Genomic DNA, 15447 nt, shown 5'->3' with positions numbered 1-15447 from the left:
TTTATGCACCCAATGACAGGGCTGCAAGATACATAAAACAAACTCTATCAGCATTGGAAAGTGAGATAGACAGCTCCACAATAACAGTAGAAGACTGCAACACACCACTTTTGGTGACGGACAGAACATCCAGAAAGAAGCTCAATAAAGACATGGAAGATCTAAATGTCACAATAAAACAACTTGACCTCATAGACATATACAGAATACCCTACCCAACAGCAACCAAGTATCCTTCTTTTCGAGTGCACATGGAACACTCTCTAGAATAGACCACATATTAGGTCATAAAGCAAGCCTTAGAAAAATCCAAAACATTGAAATATTACAAAGCATCTTCTCTGACCATAAGGCCATAAAAGTGGAAATGAATAACAGAAAAAGCAGAGAAAAGAACTGAAACACTGGGAAACTGAACAATACCCTGCTCAAAAAAGACTGGATTATAGAAGACTTTAAGGATGGAATAAAGAAATTCAGAGAATCCAATGAGAATGAAAACACTTCCTATCACAACCTTTGGGACACAGCAAAAGCCATGCTCAGAGGTCAGTTTATAGCAATAAATGCACACATACAAAAAGAAGAAAGGGCCAAAATCAAAGAATTATCCCTATAACTTGAACAAATAGAAAGAGGGCAACAAAAGAAACCCTCAGGCAACAGAAGAAAACAAATAATAAAAATTAGAGCAGAACTAAATGAAATAGAAAACAGAAAAACAATTGAAAGAATTAACAAGACCAAAAGCTGGTTCTTTGAAAAAATCAATAAAATTGATAAACCATTGGACAAACTGACAAAAGAAAAACAGGAGAGGAAGCATATAAGCAGAAGAAGAAATGAGATGGGCGATATTACAACAGGCCCAGCTGAAATTAAAAGAATCATATCAGATTACTATGAAAAACTGTACTCTAACAAATTTGAAAATGTAGAAGAAATAGATGAATTCCTAGAAACACACTAGCTACCTCAACTAACACAAACAGAGGTAGATCAACTAAATAGACTCATAACAAAAGAAGAGATTGAAAAGTTAATCAAAAAACTCCCAATAAAAAAAAAAAGAAAAACTCTGGCCCGGACAGCTTCATTGCAGAGTTCTACCAAACTTTCAGAGAAGAGTTAACACCACTACTACTAAAGGTATTTCAGAGCATCGGAAAGAACGGAATACTCCCAAACTCATTCTATGAAGCAAGCGTGTCCCTGATACCAAAACCAGGTAGAGACACCACAAAAAAAGAAAATTACAGACCTATATCCCTCGTATACATAGATGCAAAAATCCTCAACAAAATTCTAGCCAATAAAATTCAACAACATATCAAAAAAATAATTCACCATGACCAAGTGGGATCCATACCAGGTACCAGGGATGGTTCAACATTACAAAGACAATGTAATCCATCACATAAATAAAACAAAAGACAAGAATCACATGATTTTATCAAATGATGCTGAAAGGGCATTTGACAAAGTTCAACACCCATTCATGACAAAAACTCTCAGCAAAATAGCAATAGAAGGAAAAGTCCTCAACATAATAAAGGGCATTTATACAAACCCAACAGTCAACATCATCCTAAATGGAGAGAGCCTGAAAGCATTCCCCTTGAGATCGGGAACCAGACAAGGATGGCCTTTATCACCACTCTTATTCAAAACTGTGCTGGAGGTCCTAGCCAGAGCAATTAGGCTAGATAAAGAAATAAAGGGCATCCAGATTGGCAAGGAAGAAGTAAAAGTATCTCTATTTGCAGATGACATGGTCTTACACACAGAAAACCCTAAGGAATCCTCAAGCAAACTACTGAAACTAATAGAAGGGTTCAGCAGAGTATCAGGATACAAGATAAACATACAAAAATCAGTTGGATTCCTCTACATCAACAAAAACAACATCGAAGAGGAAACCACCAAATCAGTACCGTTTACAGTAGCCCCCAAGAAGATAAAATACTTAAGAATAAATCTTACCAGAGATGTAAAAGACTTATACCAAGAAAACTACAAAACACTTCCGCAAGAAACCAAAAGAGACCTACATAAGTGGGAAAACATACCTTGCTCACGGACAGGAAGACTCAACATTATAAAAATGTCCATTCTACCAAAAGAAATCTATGGATTTAATGCAATTCTGATCCAATTTTCAATGACATTTTTTAATGTGATGGAGAAACAAATCACCAACTTCACACAGAAGGGAAAGAGGCCCCGGATAAGTAAAGCATTACTGAAAAATAAGAACTAAGTGGGAGGCCTCAGTCTACCTGATTTTAGAACCTATTATACCACCACAGTAGTCAAAACAGCCTGGTACTGGTGCAACAACAGATACATAGACCAATGGAACAGAATTGAGAATCCAGACATAAATCCATCCACATATGAACAGCTGATATTTGACAAAGGCCAGAAGTCAGTTAAACGGGGAAAAGAGTCTTTTTAAGAAATGGTGGTGGCATAACTAGATATCCACCTGCAAAAAAAGAAACATAACCCATACCTCACACCATGCACAAAAATGAACTCAAAATGGATCAAAGACCTAAATATAAAATCTAAGACAATAAAGATCATGGAAGAAAAAATAGGGACAACTCTAGGAGCCCTAATACACGGCATAAACAGTATACAAAATATTACTAACAATGCAGAAGAAAAACTAGATAACTGGGAGTTCCTAAAAATCAAACACCTATGCTCATCCAAAGACTTCACCAAAAGAGTAAGAAGATTACCTACAGACTGGGAAAAAGTTTTTAGCTATGACATTTCCAGTCAGCACCTGGTCTCTAAAATCTGCATGATACTGCAAAAACTCAACAGCAAAAAGACAAATAACCCTATTAACAAATGGGAAAAATATATGAACAGACACTTCACTAAAGAAGACATTCAGGTAGCTAATAGATACATGAGGAAATGCTCACAGTCATTAACCATTAGAGAAATGCAAATCAAAACTACAATGAGATTTCATCTCACTCCAATGAGGCTGGCATTAATCCAAAAGACACAAAACAATAAATGCTGGAGAGGCTGTGGAGAAACTGGAACACTTCTACACTGCTGGTGAGAATGTCAAATGGTACAACCACTTTGGAAATCGATTTAGCGCTTCCTTAAAAAGCTAGAAATAGAACTAGCATACGATTCAGTAATCCCACTCCTTGGAATATATCCTAGAGAAATAAGAGCCTTTACACGAACAGATATATGCACACCCATGCTCACTGCAGCACTGTTTACAATAGCAAAAAATGGAAGCAATCAAGGTGCCCATCAACGGATGAATGGATAAATTATCCTATGTTCACACAATGGAATACTACGCATCAATAAAGAACAATGAGAAATCTGTGAAACATTTCATAACATGGAGGACTCTGGAAGGCACTATGCTGAGTGAAATTAGTCAGATGCAAAAGGATAAATATTGTACAAGACCACTATTATAAGGACTCAAGAAACAGTTCAGAGAAGAAAATATTCTTTGATGGTTACAAGAGGGGGGAGGGAGGAAAGGTGGAACGAGGTATTCACTAATTAGATGGTAGATAAGAACTACTTTAGGTGAAGGGAAAGACTACACACAATACAGACGGGGTCAGGACAACTGACTAAACCAAAAGCAAAGGAGTTTCCTGAATAAACTGAATGCTTCGAAGGCCAGCGTAGCAGGGGTGGGGGTTTGGGAACTATGGTTTCAAGGGATATCTAAGTCAATTGACATAATAAAATCTATTAAGAAAACATTCTGCATCCCACTTTTGAGAGTGGGCTCTGGGGTCTTAAACGCTAGCAAGTGGCTATCTAAGATGCATCAATATTGGTCTCAACCCACCTGGACCAAAGTAGAATGAACACCAAGGACACGAGATGTATATTCTTAACACCAAAAGGTCTGCTTAATCCATTATAAAGCTAAACTATATCCTTATGGTATGTAAATGATAATATAAATGGTATTATAGTACTATTAGGACCAGAGTTCAGCTACATAATAAAAGTTGAAAAGACAGTTTCAGACTTGCCTAAGAACTAAAGCAATCATTTGTAGGACTACTCTAATAGGAAATGTGCTTCAAGGTTTTTAATTAAAAAAATCTATAGAAAACTTCTGGATGTTTTCTTTTGGGGGATGTTAGAAATGGTGAGCTTACCAATCTTCATCACCTAAAAGCTTTAGGGCTTCTGTCAGTGCTATTTCTGGTTTGGAAAATGGCCGTAGTTCTGATGAATCCATTATTTCTGGACTATGAGTGACAGATGGCATCCTTTCTCTAAACTGTGGAATGGCTCCAGGAGATGCTTCACCTAAAACAAAGCATAAAAAAGCATCAGAGTGCCTTGATATAAGATGAGTACAAATGGTATTCTGATTTCAGATGTTATGAGTATCTCTTACAGAAACTAGAACTATTAGTTTAGTCTCTAGTAAAATTAACATCCAGAAACCAAAGCTATTTGAAGTCGTTATTTTTTAAATAATTTTTATTGTGCTTTAAGTGAAAGTTTACAAATCAAGCCAGTCTGTCACATAAGCTTATACACACCTTACTACATACCCCCATTTACTCTCCCCCTAATGAGTCAGCCCGTTCCCTTCTTCCAGTCTCTCCTTTTGTGACCCTTTTGCCAGTTTCTAACCCTCTCTACCTTCCCATCTCTCCTCCAGACAGCAGATGCCGACACAGTCTCAAGTGTCCACCTGATACAAGTAGCTCACTCTTCATCAGCATCTCTCTCCAACCCATTGTCCAGTCCCTTCCATGTCTGATGAGTTGTCTTCAGGAATAGTTCCTGTCCTGGGCCAAAAGAAGGTTTGGGGACCATGACCACAGGGATTCTTCTAGTCTCAGTCAGACCATTAAGTCTGGTCTTTTTATGAGAATTTGGGGTCTGCATCCCACTGTTCTCCTGCTCCCTCAGGGGTTCTCTGTTGTGCTCCCTGTCAGGGCAGTCATCGGTTGTAGCCGGGCACCATCTAGTTCTTCTGGTCTCAGGATGATGTAAGTCTCTAGTTCATGTGGCCCTTTCTGTCTCGGGCTCATATTTATTGTGTGACCTTGGTGTTCTTCATTCTCCTTTGATCCAGGTGGGTTGATACCAATTGATGCGTCTTAGATGGCCGCTTGTTAGCATTTAAGACCCCAGACGCCACAGTTCAAAGTGGGATGCAGAACGTTTTCATAATAGAGTTTATTATGCCCATTGACTTAGAAGTCCCCTTAAGGCATAGTCCCCAAACCCTTAAGTCTTATTTTTTATAAACAAAATTATTAATACACTGTATTTAATATAACTATGTAAGTGGTTTTTCAGTCATGAGTCATAGACTAAGTCTGGGTATTTTTAAAAAGCTAAAAGTCAATAGAAAGCAATATGATCCCATTTTGTAAAAACATATGGATATATGCCTGTTTTACTATTTATCTGACAATGAAGATTCACGGCATTTACATATGGAATTTTAGTTGTTTTCTCTATTGGTATAGAATTAATGGCCTATTATAAACCATAAGACCACATTTAGTAATAAGAACAATATTTCTTCATAATCAGGCATTTGCTCAGCATTTTCTAGATGTAAGGCCCTGCCCTAGGTGTTAGGGACACAAATCATAGTTACTGAGTGCTCTGAGAGCGCTGCACAATACAAGATTCCTGTAGTGGAGCTATTCGAAAGGAAACAATGAAAAAGAATGACCAACAGCTTTTGTAAAAGAGTAAAGATCTTTGGTTATTTTTCCAAATAAAGAGATATTTTAAAAAAGAAAATACTAGGCTGTATAAATGGCTACCATTAAAAGATAATGTTTGTCAACAATGCTATTTGTGAGAAAATGCTACACGAAATCACAAATATAAGAAATTTCACTTGATGTTGTAGACAAATAACATTCAGATACTTCAATTAGCCATTTAAATTCCAAAGGCAACAAGATATTAATGATACTTCCAAATCAAAACACCAAACCCATTGCTGTCGAGTTAAATTCTGACTCAGTGAACCTGGACGACAGAGTAAAACTACCCCACGAGGATTAATGACATTAAAAAAAAAAAAATTTTTTTTTTTTTTTTTAGCTAACGTTTATTAAGCATTTCGTTCCAGACCTTGTGCTAAATACTTTACAACCTTTATTGCATTTAGTTCTCTCAAAAAACCTGAGGTAGATACCTCATTATCTTTACTTTGCAGCTGGGAAAATGAGTGCGTTTTATAGAAGCTAAGAAATTTAAATTTGTTCGAAATCCAAATGCTAATGAGTGGCAGAGGCAGGACTTTGTTCTAGGTCCACTAGCACATATGATTTTAAATAAACAGGCCTAAGACAGAATTTCTGCTTTCAAGAAGTTTATCATACACCTGAGAAGAAAAGATATATAAAAAGATAAAAATATCATGATATTTTGGATTACTATAGTATTAGTACCACTTTCTGTTAGAGTAAATTATTTATGAGGAAGAAGATATGCCAGTTAAAGAATAAATAGACCTCATTTCATTTTTTTAATGGCTCAGATGTACCCTCATTAGGCCTCATATGTAAGACTGATATGTCATCAATGTAATTCTCCAGTTTTGGACTATCACAAAACTGAAAGAATACCAAATACAAAATAGCACTAGTATTATTTACTGAGATTTTTCCTGGCATTGTGCTAAGTGCTTCACTTACTCTATATTATTATATGATAGTGTAATAACTATCACAATATTAATTTATTAGGAAGAGACATAGATAAAGACCACATTTACTGTCTTGAGCTTATACCACTATCAAGTGCCACTGCCTGCCTATACACCCGATAAAAAGTAAAGTAAAACAACACAAATTGTATTCTGCAAAAGGAGATGTACAGAATATCAATGTAAAGCAGTGCTGCTCAAACTGAGTTTTGTATTTTTTTATTTAAACTTTTATAAAATATACAAAAAATGCTGTGGCAATATAAATTTGTTAAAATAGTTTCTAAAAGCTTACTTTCACTTTTTGTATTTCCTTAATCACAGACTGGTAATAGACAGTTCATCTAGTGCATGGACCACATACTTCGAGTAGCACTGGTCTAACGGATATATAGCTTTTTTTAAGGAGACATATCCAATTGGAATTTTGTTATTAAAAATTATTTCTGACAATATTTTCATAGCTAAAAATAGGGCCTATACATTTACATTTTGGGTTGATCTATGTAAAAATTTTATAAGTATATTCTTATATTCAAATAGTACAGGAGTGACCTCAAGAAAACACTCTTCTTATACTTCTTAGAAACAAAACTCTGTAGAATCAACAGATGAAAACCATGAAATTAGTTAACGTCTTTAGCAAGAATAAACCAAAAACCAAACTCATTGCCACTAAGTTGACTGAGCTGACTGACTCATAGCAACCCTGTAGGACAGAGTAGAATTATCCCATACGGTTTCCAAGAATTTTATGACTAAAATAAATAGTGAAATTGAGAATGGTAACAAAGAGGTTTAAATTTGACAAATGTCTACACTTAACCCTAGGGCCATGTTCAGCCACCAATTTTACAGACCAATACCTCTGATAAGATACATCATCTATATTGATTAGCTTTAGGAATGCAGAATTTTAAAGTAAAATTGAAAAATTTTACTTCTGGTTAAGTGCTGAACTACCAGCTGTAAGTCTGGTGATTCGAACCAACCCAGAGACACTTCAGAAGACAGGCCTGGCGATCTGCTTCTGACAGGTCACAGCCTCGAAAACCCTATGGTGCAGTTTTACTCTGCATATGTGGGGTCGCCATAAGTCGGAACTAACTTGATGGCAACCAACAATAACTATACTTCTAGCATTATAAAAGAAATACAAGTTAGGAAGAATCTCAGACATTCATCTAGTTCAAATCTGTTTTATACTTATCTCCAAGGAACTGGCTTGATGGCACTCAACAAAAACAACAATATTATAGTTCACACAATTTATTCCTTAAAAAACAAAACAATAAACAATAATCCTTAATGTTTATTATAGTTCATGCAATTTTCCTTTTCAATCTGATTTTTCCTACTTGCTGCTGTAGTACCGAGATCTATTCAATATGTTTTAAAAGTAGCACAGGAAACGTGAAATCTACTCTTGGCCAGGCATAGAACATAACAGATACTCAATGAATAGGTTGAATAAATGACAAATGCAATTAATTTTTTGATTATGATCTAATACAAACCAGCTTTACCATCTCAGTTACCGGAGGCCACTTATCAGAAAAATCCAGAAAAATTTCAAGGGACTATAGAAGTGATCTTAGAGATAATTACTAGACCTTAAAAATAATTTGGATATTTATACGGGAAGAAAATTGAAGCCAGAGTTATTAAGTGAGTTTTTCCAGGTCATGAAGCTAATTAAAGGCAGAACTGATTCTTTAGAAGCCAGGTCTTCTGACTCCAAGTTCAGTGCTCCTTCTGTCACAAATGTACTGGATCATATGTGGTCTCTTTAGTTTAACAAGCATTTGGATGTTATTCTTTACATCTCAACAAGTGACTTACCTGAATCTGAAAACACCAAAGATGGTGACCTTTTTAAACTGGCCCCTCCTTTCAATGGAGGGTGGAAGGCAATGTTTTCTAAAGAGGAACTCTCATTTTTTTTCACCTCCTCTCCAGAAATATGTAAGTCTAGAGGGGAGAAAAACAGTCATTTCCTTTTTATGAAAAAGAATATTTATTATAATAGAAGTTACTGGGTCTTTCAAATTTCAATGTTATAGGCCAATGTATTCCACCCATAGCCACGTATCACCTGCTGCTAAACCCTATTAATAGCTTTAGCATATTTTTAGTCCAAAATTTCACCAGAATTTAAATTCCACTTACTTTCAGATGTCATTTTCTCAGTTCCTGTATGTTTTATTCGTTCCCAGGGATTCTGTTCCTTTTTTTCAAAATCTTTAATGTCAAAAATTTCTTTCTCTTCTTCTCTCTTTCGCCTCATTTTATCATAAGTAGACTTTGAAATAGAAACTTTGGTCTGCATGAAAAAGTTGAAATATCTGAAAGTATTCAGGGAGTTTGGTATTTAAAATAACTATCTTAAAGTCAGATATCTGTATATATACATTAAATGTCTAAACAAAATAAACTATGTATTTCTTAGTCATTATTCCAGGAATCCTAAAATCTAATAGACCTACACGGTGCTAACACACAATGGAATTTGTGCTTGAGGATATTAGTTTGTTATTCCTTGAGTGTATCCTAGAAAACTACTGAATATGTATATGTTATTATGTGTCATCAAGTTGATTCTGACTCATAGAGATTCCACGTGAGAGTAGAACTGCCCTATAGGGTTTTCTTGGCTGTAATTTTTACAGAAATAGTTCACCAGGTCTTTCTCCTTCAGAGCTGCTGGATGGGTTTGAACTGCCAACCTTCAGGTTAGCACTTTGGTGCTTAAACACTGTGCTGCCAGGGCTGCCTGAATATGCACCTATGCGTGTGTATACATACATACATATATAGTGTTATTGTTGTTAGTTGTCATTAAGTTGGCTCCAACTCATGGAGATCCCATGTGTTGCATGGTAGAACTGCACTCCATAGGGTTTTCAAAGCTGTGACCTTTCAATAGATTGGCAATCATTTCTTTTGAGACTCCTCTAGGTGAGTAAGAACCTCCAACCTTTCAGATAGTAGCTGAGTGCTTAACCGTTTGCTCCACCCAGGAACTATATACTAAAAAAAAAATGCTGTAATACCAGAATGAGAAAAACCCATTGTCATCGAGTCAATTCCAGCCCATAGTGACCCTATAGGACACAGCAGAACTGCCCCACAGGGTTTCCAAGGAGCAGCTGGTGGATTTGAACTGCTGACCTCTTGGTCAGCAGCTGTAGCTCTTAACCATTGCGCCACTAGGGCTCCCCAGAATGAAAAAAGGAACAGCATTTAAATGAATAAGGATGAGAATTTTAGTTACATCGACAAGATTTTTTTAAACATTAAATTGTGCTTTATGTAACAGTTTACATAGCAAATTAAATTTCCAATCAATGATCCTTACACAAATTGTCTCATGACCTTGGTTGCAATCCCCACAATGTGTCAGCACTCTCCCCATTTCCTCCCTGGGTTCCTCGTTTCCATTAGTCCAGTTTCCCTGTCCCTCCCTGTTTTTTCATCTTTGGTTTTGGGCAACTGTTGTTCTTTTGGTCTCGTATAGTCCGATGTTCTAAGGTGCACATTCTTCATGGATGTTATTGTTAATTTTATAGCCCTGTCTATTATTTGGTTGAAAAGTGGGCGGAGAGTGTCTACAGTTTCAAGTTAGAAGGCTGTCCTAGGGCAATAGTCTTGGGGGTTCCCTCAGTCTTCTTCAGACCAGAAAGTCTGGTCTTTTTTTTTTTTAATTTGAGTTTTGTTCTAAATTTTTTTACCCATTCTGCCCAGGACATTTTTTTGTTATTCCTGTCAGAATGGTTCGTAGTAGCAGCTGGGTACTATCTAGTTCTTCTGATCTCAGGTTAGAGGAGGCTGTGGTTCGCGTGGGCCATTAGTCCTTTGGACTAATTGCTTCATTGAGTTTTCGGTTTTCTTCATTCTCCTTTCTTCTAGACGGGAAGAGACAAATAGCTGCTTCTTAGACGGTCTCTTGACAGCTTTTAAGGCCCCAGATGCTACTCACCAGGCTAGGATATAAAACATTTATGAGTTGTGTTTTGTCAATTGACCCAGATGTCCCCCAAGACTATGGTCCTTAGCCTTCATGTCCAGTAGTTCAGTCCTAATTTCTAAGTAGTTTCTATAACCGTGCCCCTTATATACTCTATTATTTATACGAGTATGCATGAAGCATTTACAAATATACATGTAGAAATAGCCATAACCATACCCGTATATGTACACAGGTATACTCCCATATGACCCCCCTCACCTATTTAGCATTCATATTAGCCTATGTATCTATTCCCAAGTCGTTATTACTGTTGTTGCACGATTGTATATGTTATAACATTTACTGTAGTTTTACTTTATTCTTGAGTATGAACACCAATATTAAAAAAATTTAATCAAAAAACATTCACCACACCGAATTTGATAAACACAAAATGAAGACATCTTATAGGCTTAAACTTATCTTAATAGTTAATACATAACCTTACATCTTTTTCATTCTCAACATCAAGGTATGATGGAATACTTTGCTGGACTGCTCTTCCATAAATCCCCGATGGTGGTTCAATACTTTGTTTAATAGAAAACGTATCCCCATTTTCCACAGAAGATATCACTGATTGGCTGCAAGTTGCTGGTGCTGAATTTGGGCTTCCAAATACACCTGAAATCAATCAACCATCAAATAGTCATTAGGCATTTGTGTGAGGGCACTCTGCATGACAAAGGTTAAGGCAGGGCTCTTATCCTCAAGAAGTAAACAATATAGTTAGTAAGGAAGACAAGTTAAATAATCATAAAAAATAAAAACAAATAATATAACAGGACAGTAATATAGAAGTTGTCACAAGGCACTGCATGATTAATATCAAATGAGAACCACATACTCTATGTACTGAGTTCACAGGAATGATGGTGTTGGCTGAGTTTAAGATGGTTTCAAGGAGTTGGGATTGGAAGATAGGTTGGATTTGGATAGGCGTAAAGGAAGGAAAGGAGAACATCCTATGAGATGAGGATGTTTGTAGGCAGAGCAGAACAAGTATGAACTTTGTATGTAAACTGAATAAATTAGTTTGGTTGGGGACAAGGCAAATAGAGGAATAACAGAAAATAAGGCTGTAAGAGTAGACAGGAGTCAATCTGAGGAGAAACTTAATGTGACTCAAGCAAAGAAGTTAGGAAATATTTTCAAGGAATTCATTATACTGAACAGAGATAGTTTAAGATGCACACTATCAATGTATGTCATCACATTCTAGTTTTACAATTAAAAAAAGAAACTGTTACTAAAAAGCCAAGGCAAATTTTAAAGGATACCTGTAAATATGTCATTCAAAGATCCTCTATTATCCCTAAATCATATAACTTAGGAACTAAATTTTGATTCGTTCACATTTTTTATGGAGGACAATACATTACTAATTTATATTGATTATTAAGCTTTTTTTTTTTTTATTAAGCTTATAAATAAGGACTACCTTTTAATTTAAACTATGCAACACAGCCTTAGCTATCTTAAAGTTATCTTAGGAGTATTTAAACTGCAGTTATCACACCACATATCTCTCTGAAAATTGTTGTTGTTGTTAGGTGCTGTCGGGTCAGTTTCAAATCAAAGCGACCTTATGTACAACAGAATGTAACACTGTTAGGTCCTACATCATCATCATAATCTTTGCTATGTTTCAGTCCATTGTTGCAGCCACTGTGTCAACCCATCTCGCTGAGGGTCTTCCTTCTTTTTTCTGATCCTCTACTTTACCAAGCAAGATGTCCTTCTCCAGGGATTGGTCCCTTCTAATAATACGTCCAAAGTTTGTGAGACAAAGTCTCACCAGCCTCGCTTCCAAAGAGCATTCTGGCAGTACTTCCTCCAAGACAGATTTGTTTTTTTTCTCCGGCAGTCCACGGTATATTCAATATTCTTGTCCAACACTATAATTCAAAGGTATCAATTCTTCTTTGGTCTTCCTTATTCACTTTCATATGCATATGAAATTATTGAAAATACCCTGGTTTGGGTCTGGTGTACCTTAGTCCTTCAAGTGACATCTTTGCTTTTTAACACTTTAAAGAGTTCTTTTGCGGTAGGCCGGCCCAATGCAATATATTGTTTGATTTCTTTACCTCTGCTTTCATGGGCGATAGTTGTAGATCCAAGTAAAATGAAATCCTTGATAACTTCAATATTTTCTCCATTTATCATGATGTTCCTTATTGGTCCAGCTGTGAGGATTTTTGTTTTCTTTATATTGAAGTAATTCATACTGAACGATGGAGTATTTGATCTTAATCAGTAAGTGCTTCAAGTCTTCTTCACTTTCAGTAAGCAAGGTTGGGTCATCTGTATATCGCAGACTGTTAATAAGTCTTTCTCCAATCCTGATGCTGTGTTCTTCCTCATATAGTCGGGCTTCTTGGATTATCCGTTCAGCATAATAAATTGAATAAATATAGTGAAAAGATATAACCCTGATGCACACCTTTCCTGATTTTAAGCCACACAGTAATGCCTTGTTCTGTTCAAGTGACTGCCTCTTGGTCTATGTACGGTTCCTCATGAGTACAATTAAGTGTTCTGGAATTCCCATTCTTTGCAATGTTGTCCATAATTTGTTAGGATCCACACAACTGAATGCCATTGTGTAGTCAGTAAAACACAGGTAAACATATTTATGGTATTCTCTGCTTTCTGCCAAGGTCTATCTGACATCAACAATAATATCTCTTGTTCCACATCCTCTTCTGAATCTGGCCTGCATTTCTGGCAGCTCCCTGGTCGATGTACTGCTGCCACTGCTTTTGAATCATCTTCAGCAAAATTTTACTTGCAAGTCGTAATGATATTGTTCAATAATTTCCGCTTTCTGCTGGATCATCTTTGGAATGGGCACAAATATGGATCTCTTCCATTTGGTCGCTATGGGTCAGAATCGACTTGATAGCAACAGGTTTGATTTTTTTGGTTTTCCAATTTGGTTGGCCAGGTAGCTGTCTTCCAAATTTCTTGGCACAGACAAGTGAGTGCTCCCAGCATTGCATCTGTTTGTTGAAACATCTCAATTGGTATTCCGTCAATTCCTGGAGCCTTGTTTTTCCTCAACGCCTTCAATGCAGCTTGGACTTCTTCCTTCAGTACCACTGATTCTTGATCATATGCTGTCTCCTGAAATGGCTGAGCATCGACCAATTCTTTTTGGTACAGTGACTCTTCCATCTACTTTTGATGCTTCCTGAGTCTGAAAACTACTGAAATAAATTTAGTTTTTTAGAAGGTAGAAATGTGAAGGTAAGTATTCACTTCTAATTCTTTCAAATTAATAATTTTTGAGAAACAAATTCTATTCAACACCTATATTATACTCTTCTCTATTCTTTACTGATATACTTTGCTTAAGCGTGAAGAGGACATGAAGTTAAAAAGCTAAATAACTTCGAAATACCTTTTCCAACAACTACTACTGAGTCTTCTGATAAGGTATTTGTGGATGTCAAGTCAAAACTGGAAATTTGCTGTAAATTTGATGCTGACCCTGTAAATCCTAAAAAAAACAAAAACAAAAAAATACAGACCCCACTTTTACAAATATTATGACACTTTACGATACTGCAACTTGGCCTTTTAAAACTAAAATTTTATTTCATACAAAGATTTTATAATTTATATATTCACATACATCCACTAATTCAATAAATATTTATAATTAAAAGACCTACTATGGCCAGGCATTAGAGAGAAAAAAAATCTTCCTTCCCTTAAGGAGCTCGCATACTTCAGGGTTAGAGGTGGGAGAAACATAAACTCCATTGCCACTGGGTTGATTCTGACTCATAATGACACTACAGGACAGAATAGAACTGCCCCATAGGGTTTCCAAGGCTGTAATCTTTATGGAAGTAGCCAGCCACATCTTTCACCCCCAGAGCTGCTGGTGGGTTTGAACCGCCAACCTTTCAGTTAGCTGCTGAGCACTTAATCACCATGCCACCAGGATTCCTTGGGAGAGACATACAAGCAAATAGTCACAGTATAACAATCTAGAACAAAGACATAATTATGAAGGAAAGCCTTCTCTAACCTCCCAAACCAGCTTAGGTCAATCTCACAGCTCCCTGTATTTATCTAGGCTAACTTTTATCTCAATTTGTGATGATTTCTCTCTCTTACTAGGCTGTAAGATCCATGGGGATAGGACCTATGTCTATTCTTTACTATCATTTTTTCCTAGACACTAGTAATGTTTGGCACATAATAGGTACTCAATAAACATATGTTAGATGATTGTAAGGGCAGAAACAAGAAAAAGCAAAATTATTTTAGGGTCAATGAAAGTAAAGCAGTTAACTATTGGTAAATTTGATCAAAAAACTGATTTTTTAAAAAGTAAGCATACAGATTACTTTGCTAACCTGCTAAAGCAAATGACTGTTTTGGCTTTATGTGAACATGGCAGAGACTAAAGAAAGAAACCCTTGCAGGTGATAATTTTTCACGTTTACCATCTTATTTAAGTATAATATGGGATAATCAAAATTAGTCTGGATTCTTACAGCACATACTAGCTGACAGAAAAATCCGGTAGCCCAGAAAGGTATTCAGCGATAAAGGGAAGCATATTTTAGTAGATGGAATAACTTCCCCCAAAAACAGTCCACAAGCATAAAATCTATACATAAACAGTAAAGAGATGATTGAATAACTATGCAAATTTCATGAGGAAAGAAATACAAGGGCATGTTATTGCTAAGTAGTTTAATTTCATTAT

General features: G+C 36.2%; 1 protein-coding gene across 1 annotated transcript in view; it reads right to left on the bottom strand.

Moving 5' to 3' along the window:
* The window catches only part of TOGARAM1 (TOG array regulator of axonemal microtubules 1), a 103009-nt gene that overhangs the window by 39787 nt on the left and 47775 nt on the right, over positions 1 to 15447 (bottom strand). Inside the window, exons 9-13 of the mRNA XM_023546130.2 lie at positions 14125 to 14223; positions 11167 to 11342; positions 8879 to 9032; positions 8552 to 8680; positions 4176 to 4329 (exon numbers count right to left, since the gene is read on the bottom strand). Of these exons, the coding sequence (XP_023401898.2) occupies positions 4176 to 4329; positions 8552 to 8680; positions 8879 to 9032; positions 11167 to 11342; positions 14125 to 14223 (712 nt within the window). The remainder of the gene's footprint in view (positions 1 to 4175; positions 4330 to 8551; positions 8681 to 8878; positions 9033 to 11166; positions 11343 to 14124; positions 14224 to 15447) is intronic.

This window comes from Loxodonta africana, chromosome 10, assembly GCF_030014295.1.
Source record: "Loxodonta africana isolate mLoxAfr1 chromosome 10, mLoxAfr1.hap2, whole genome shotgun sequence".
Lineage (NCBI taxonomy): Eukaryota > Metazoa > Chordata > Mammalia > Proboscidea > Elephantidae > Loxodonta > Loxodonta africana.
This window is presented reverse-complemented; position numbering and strand designations above follow the sequence as displayed.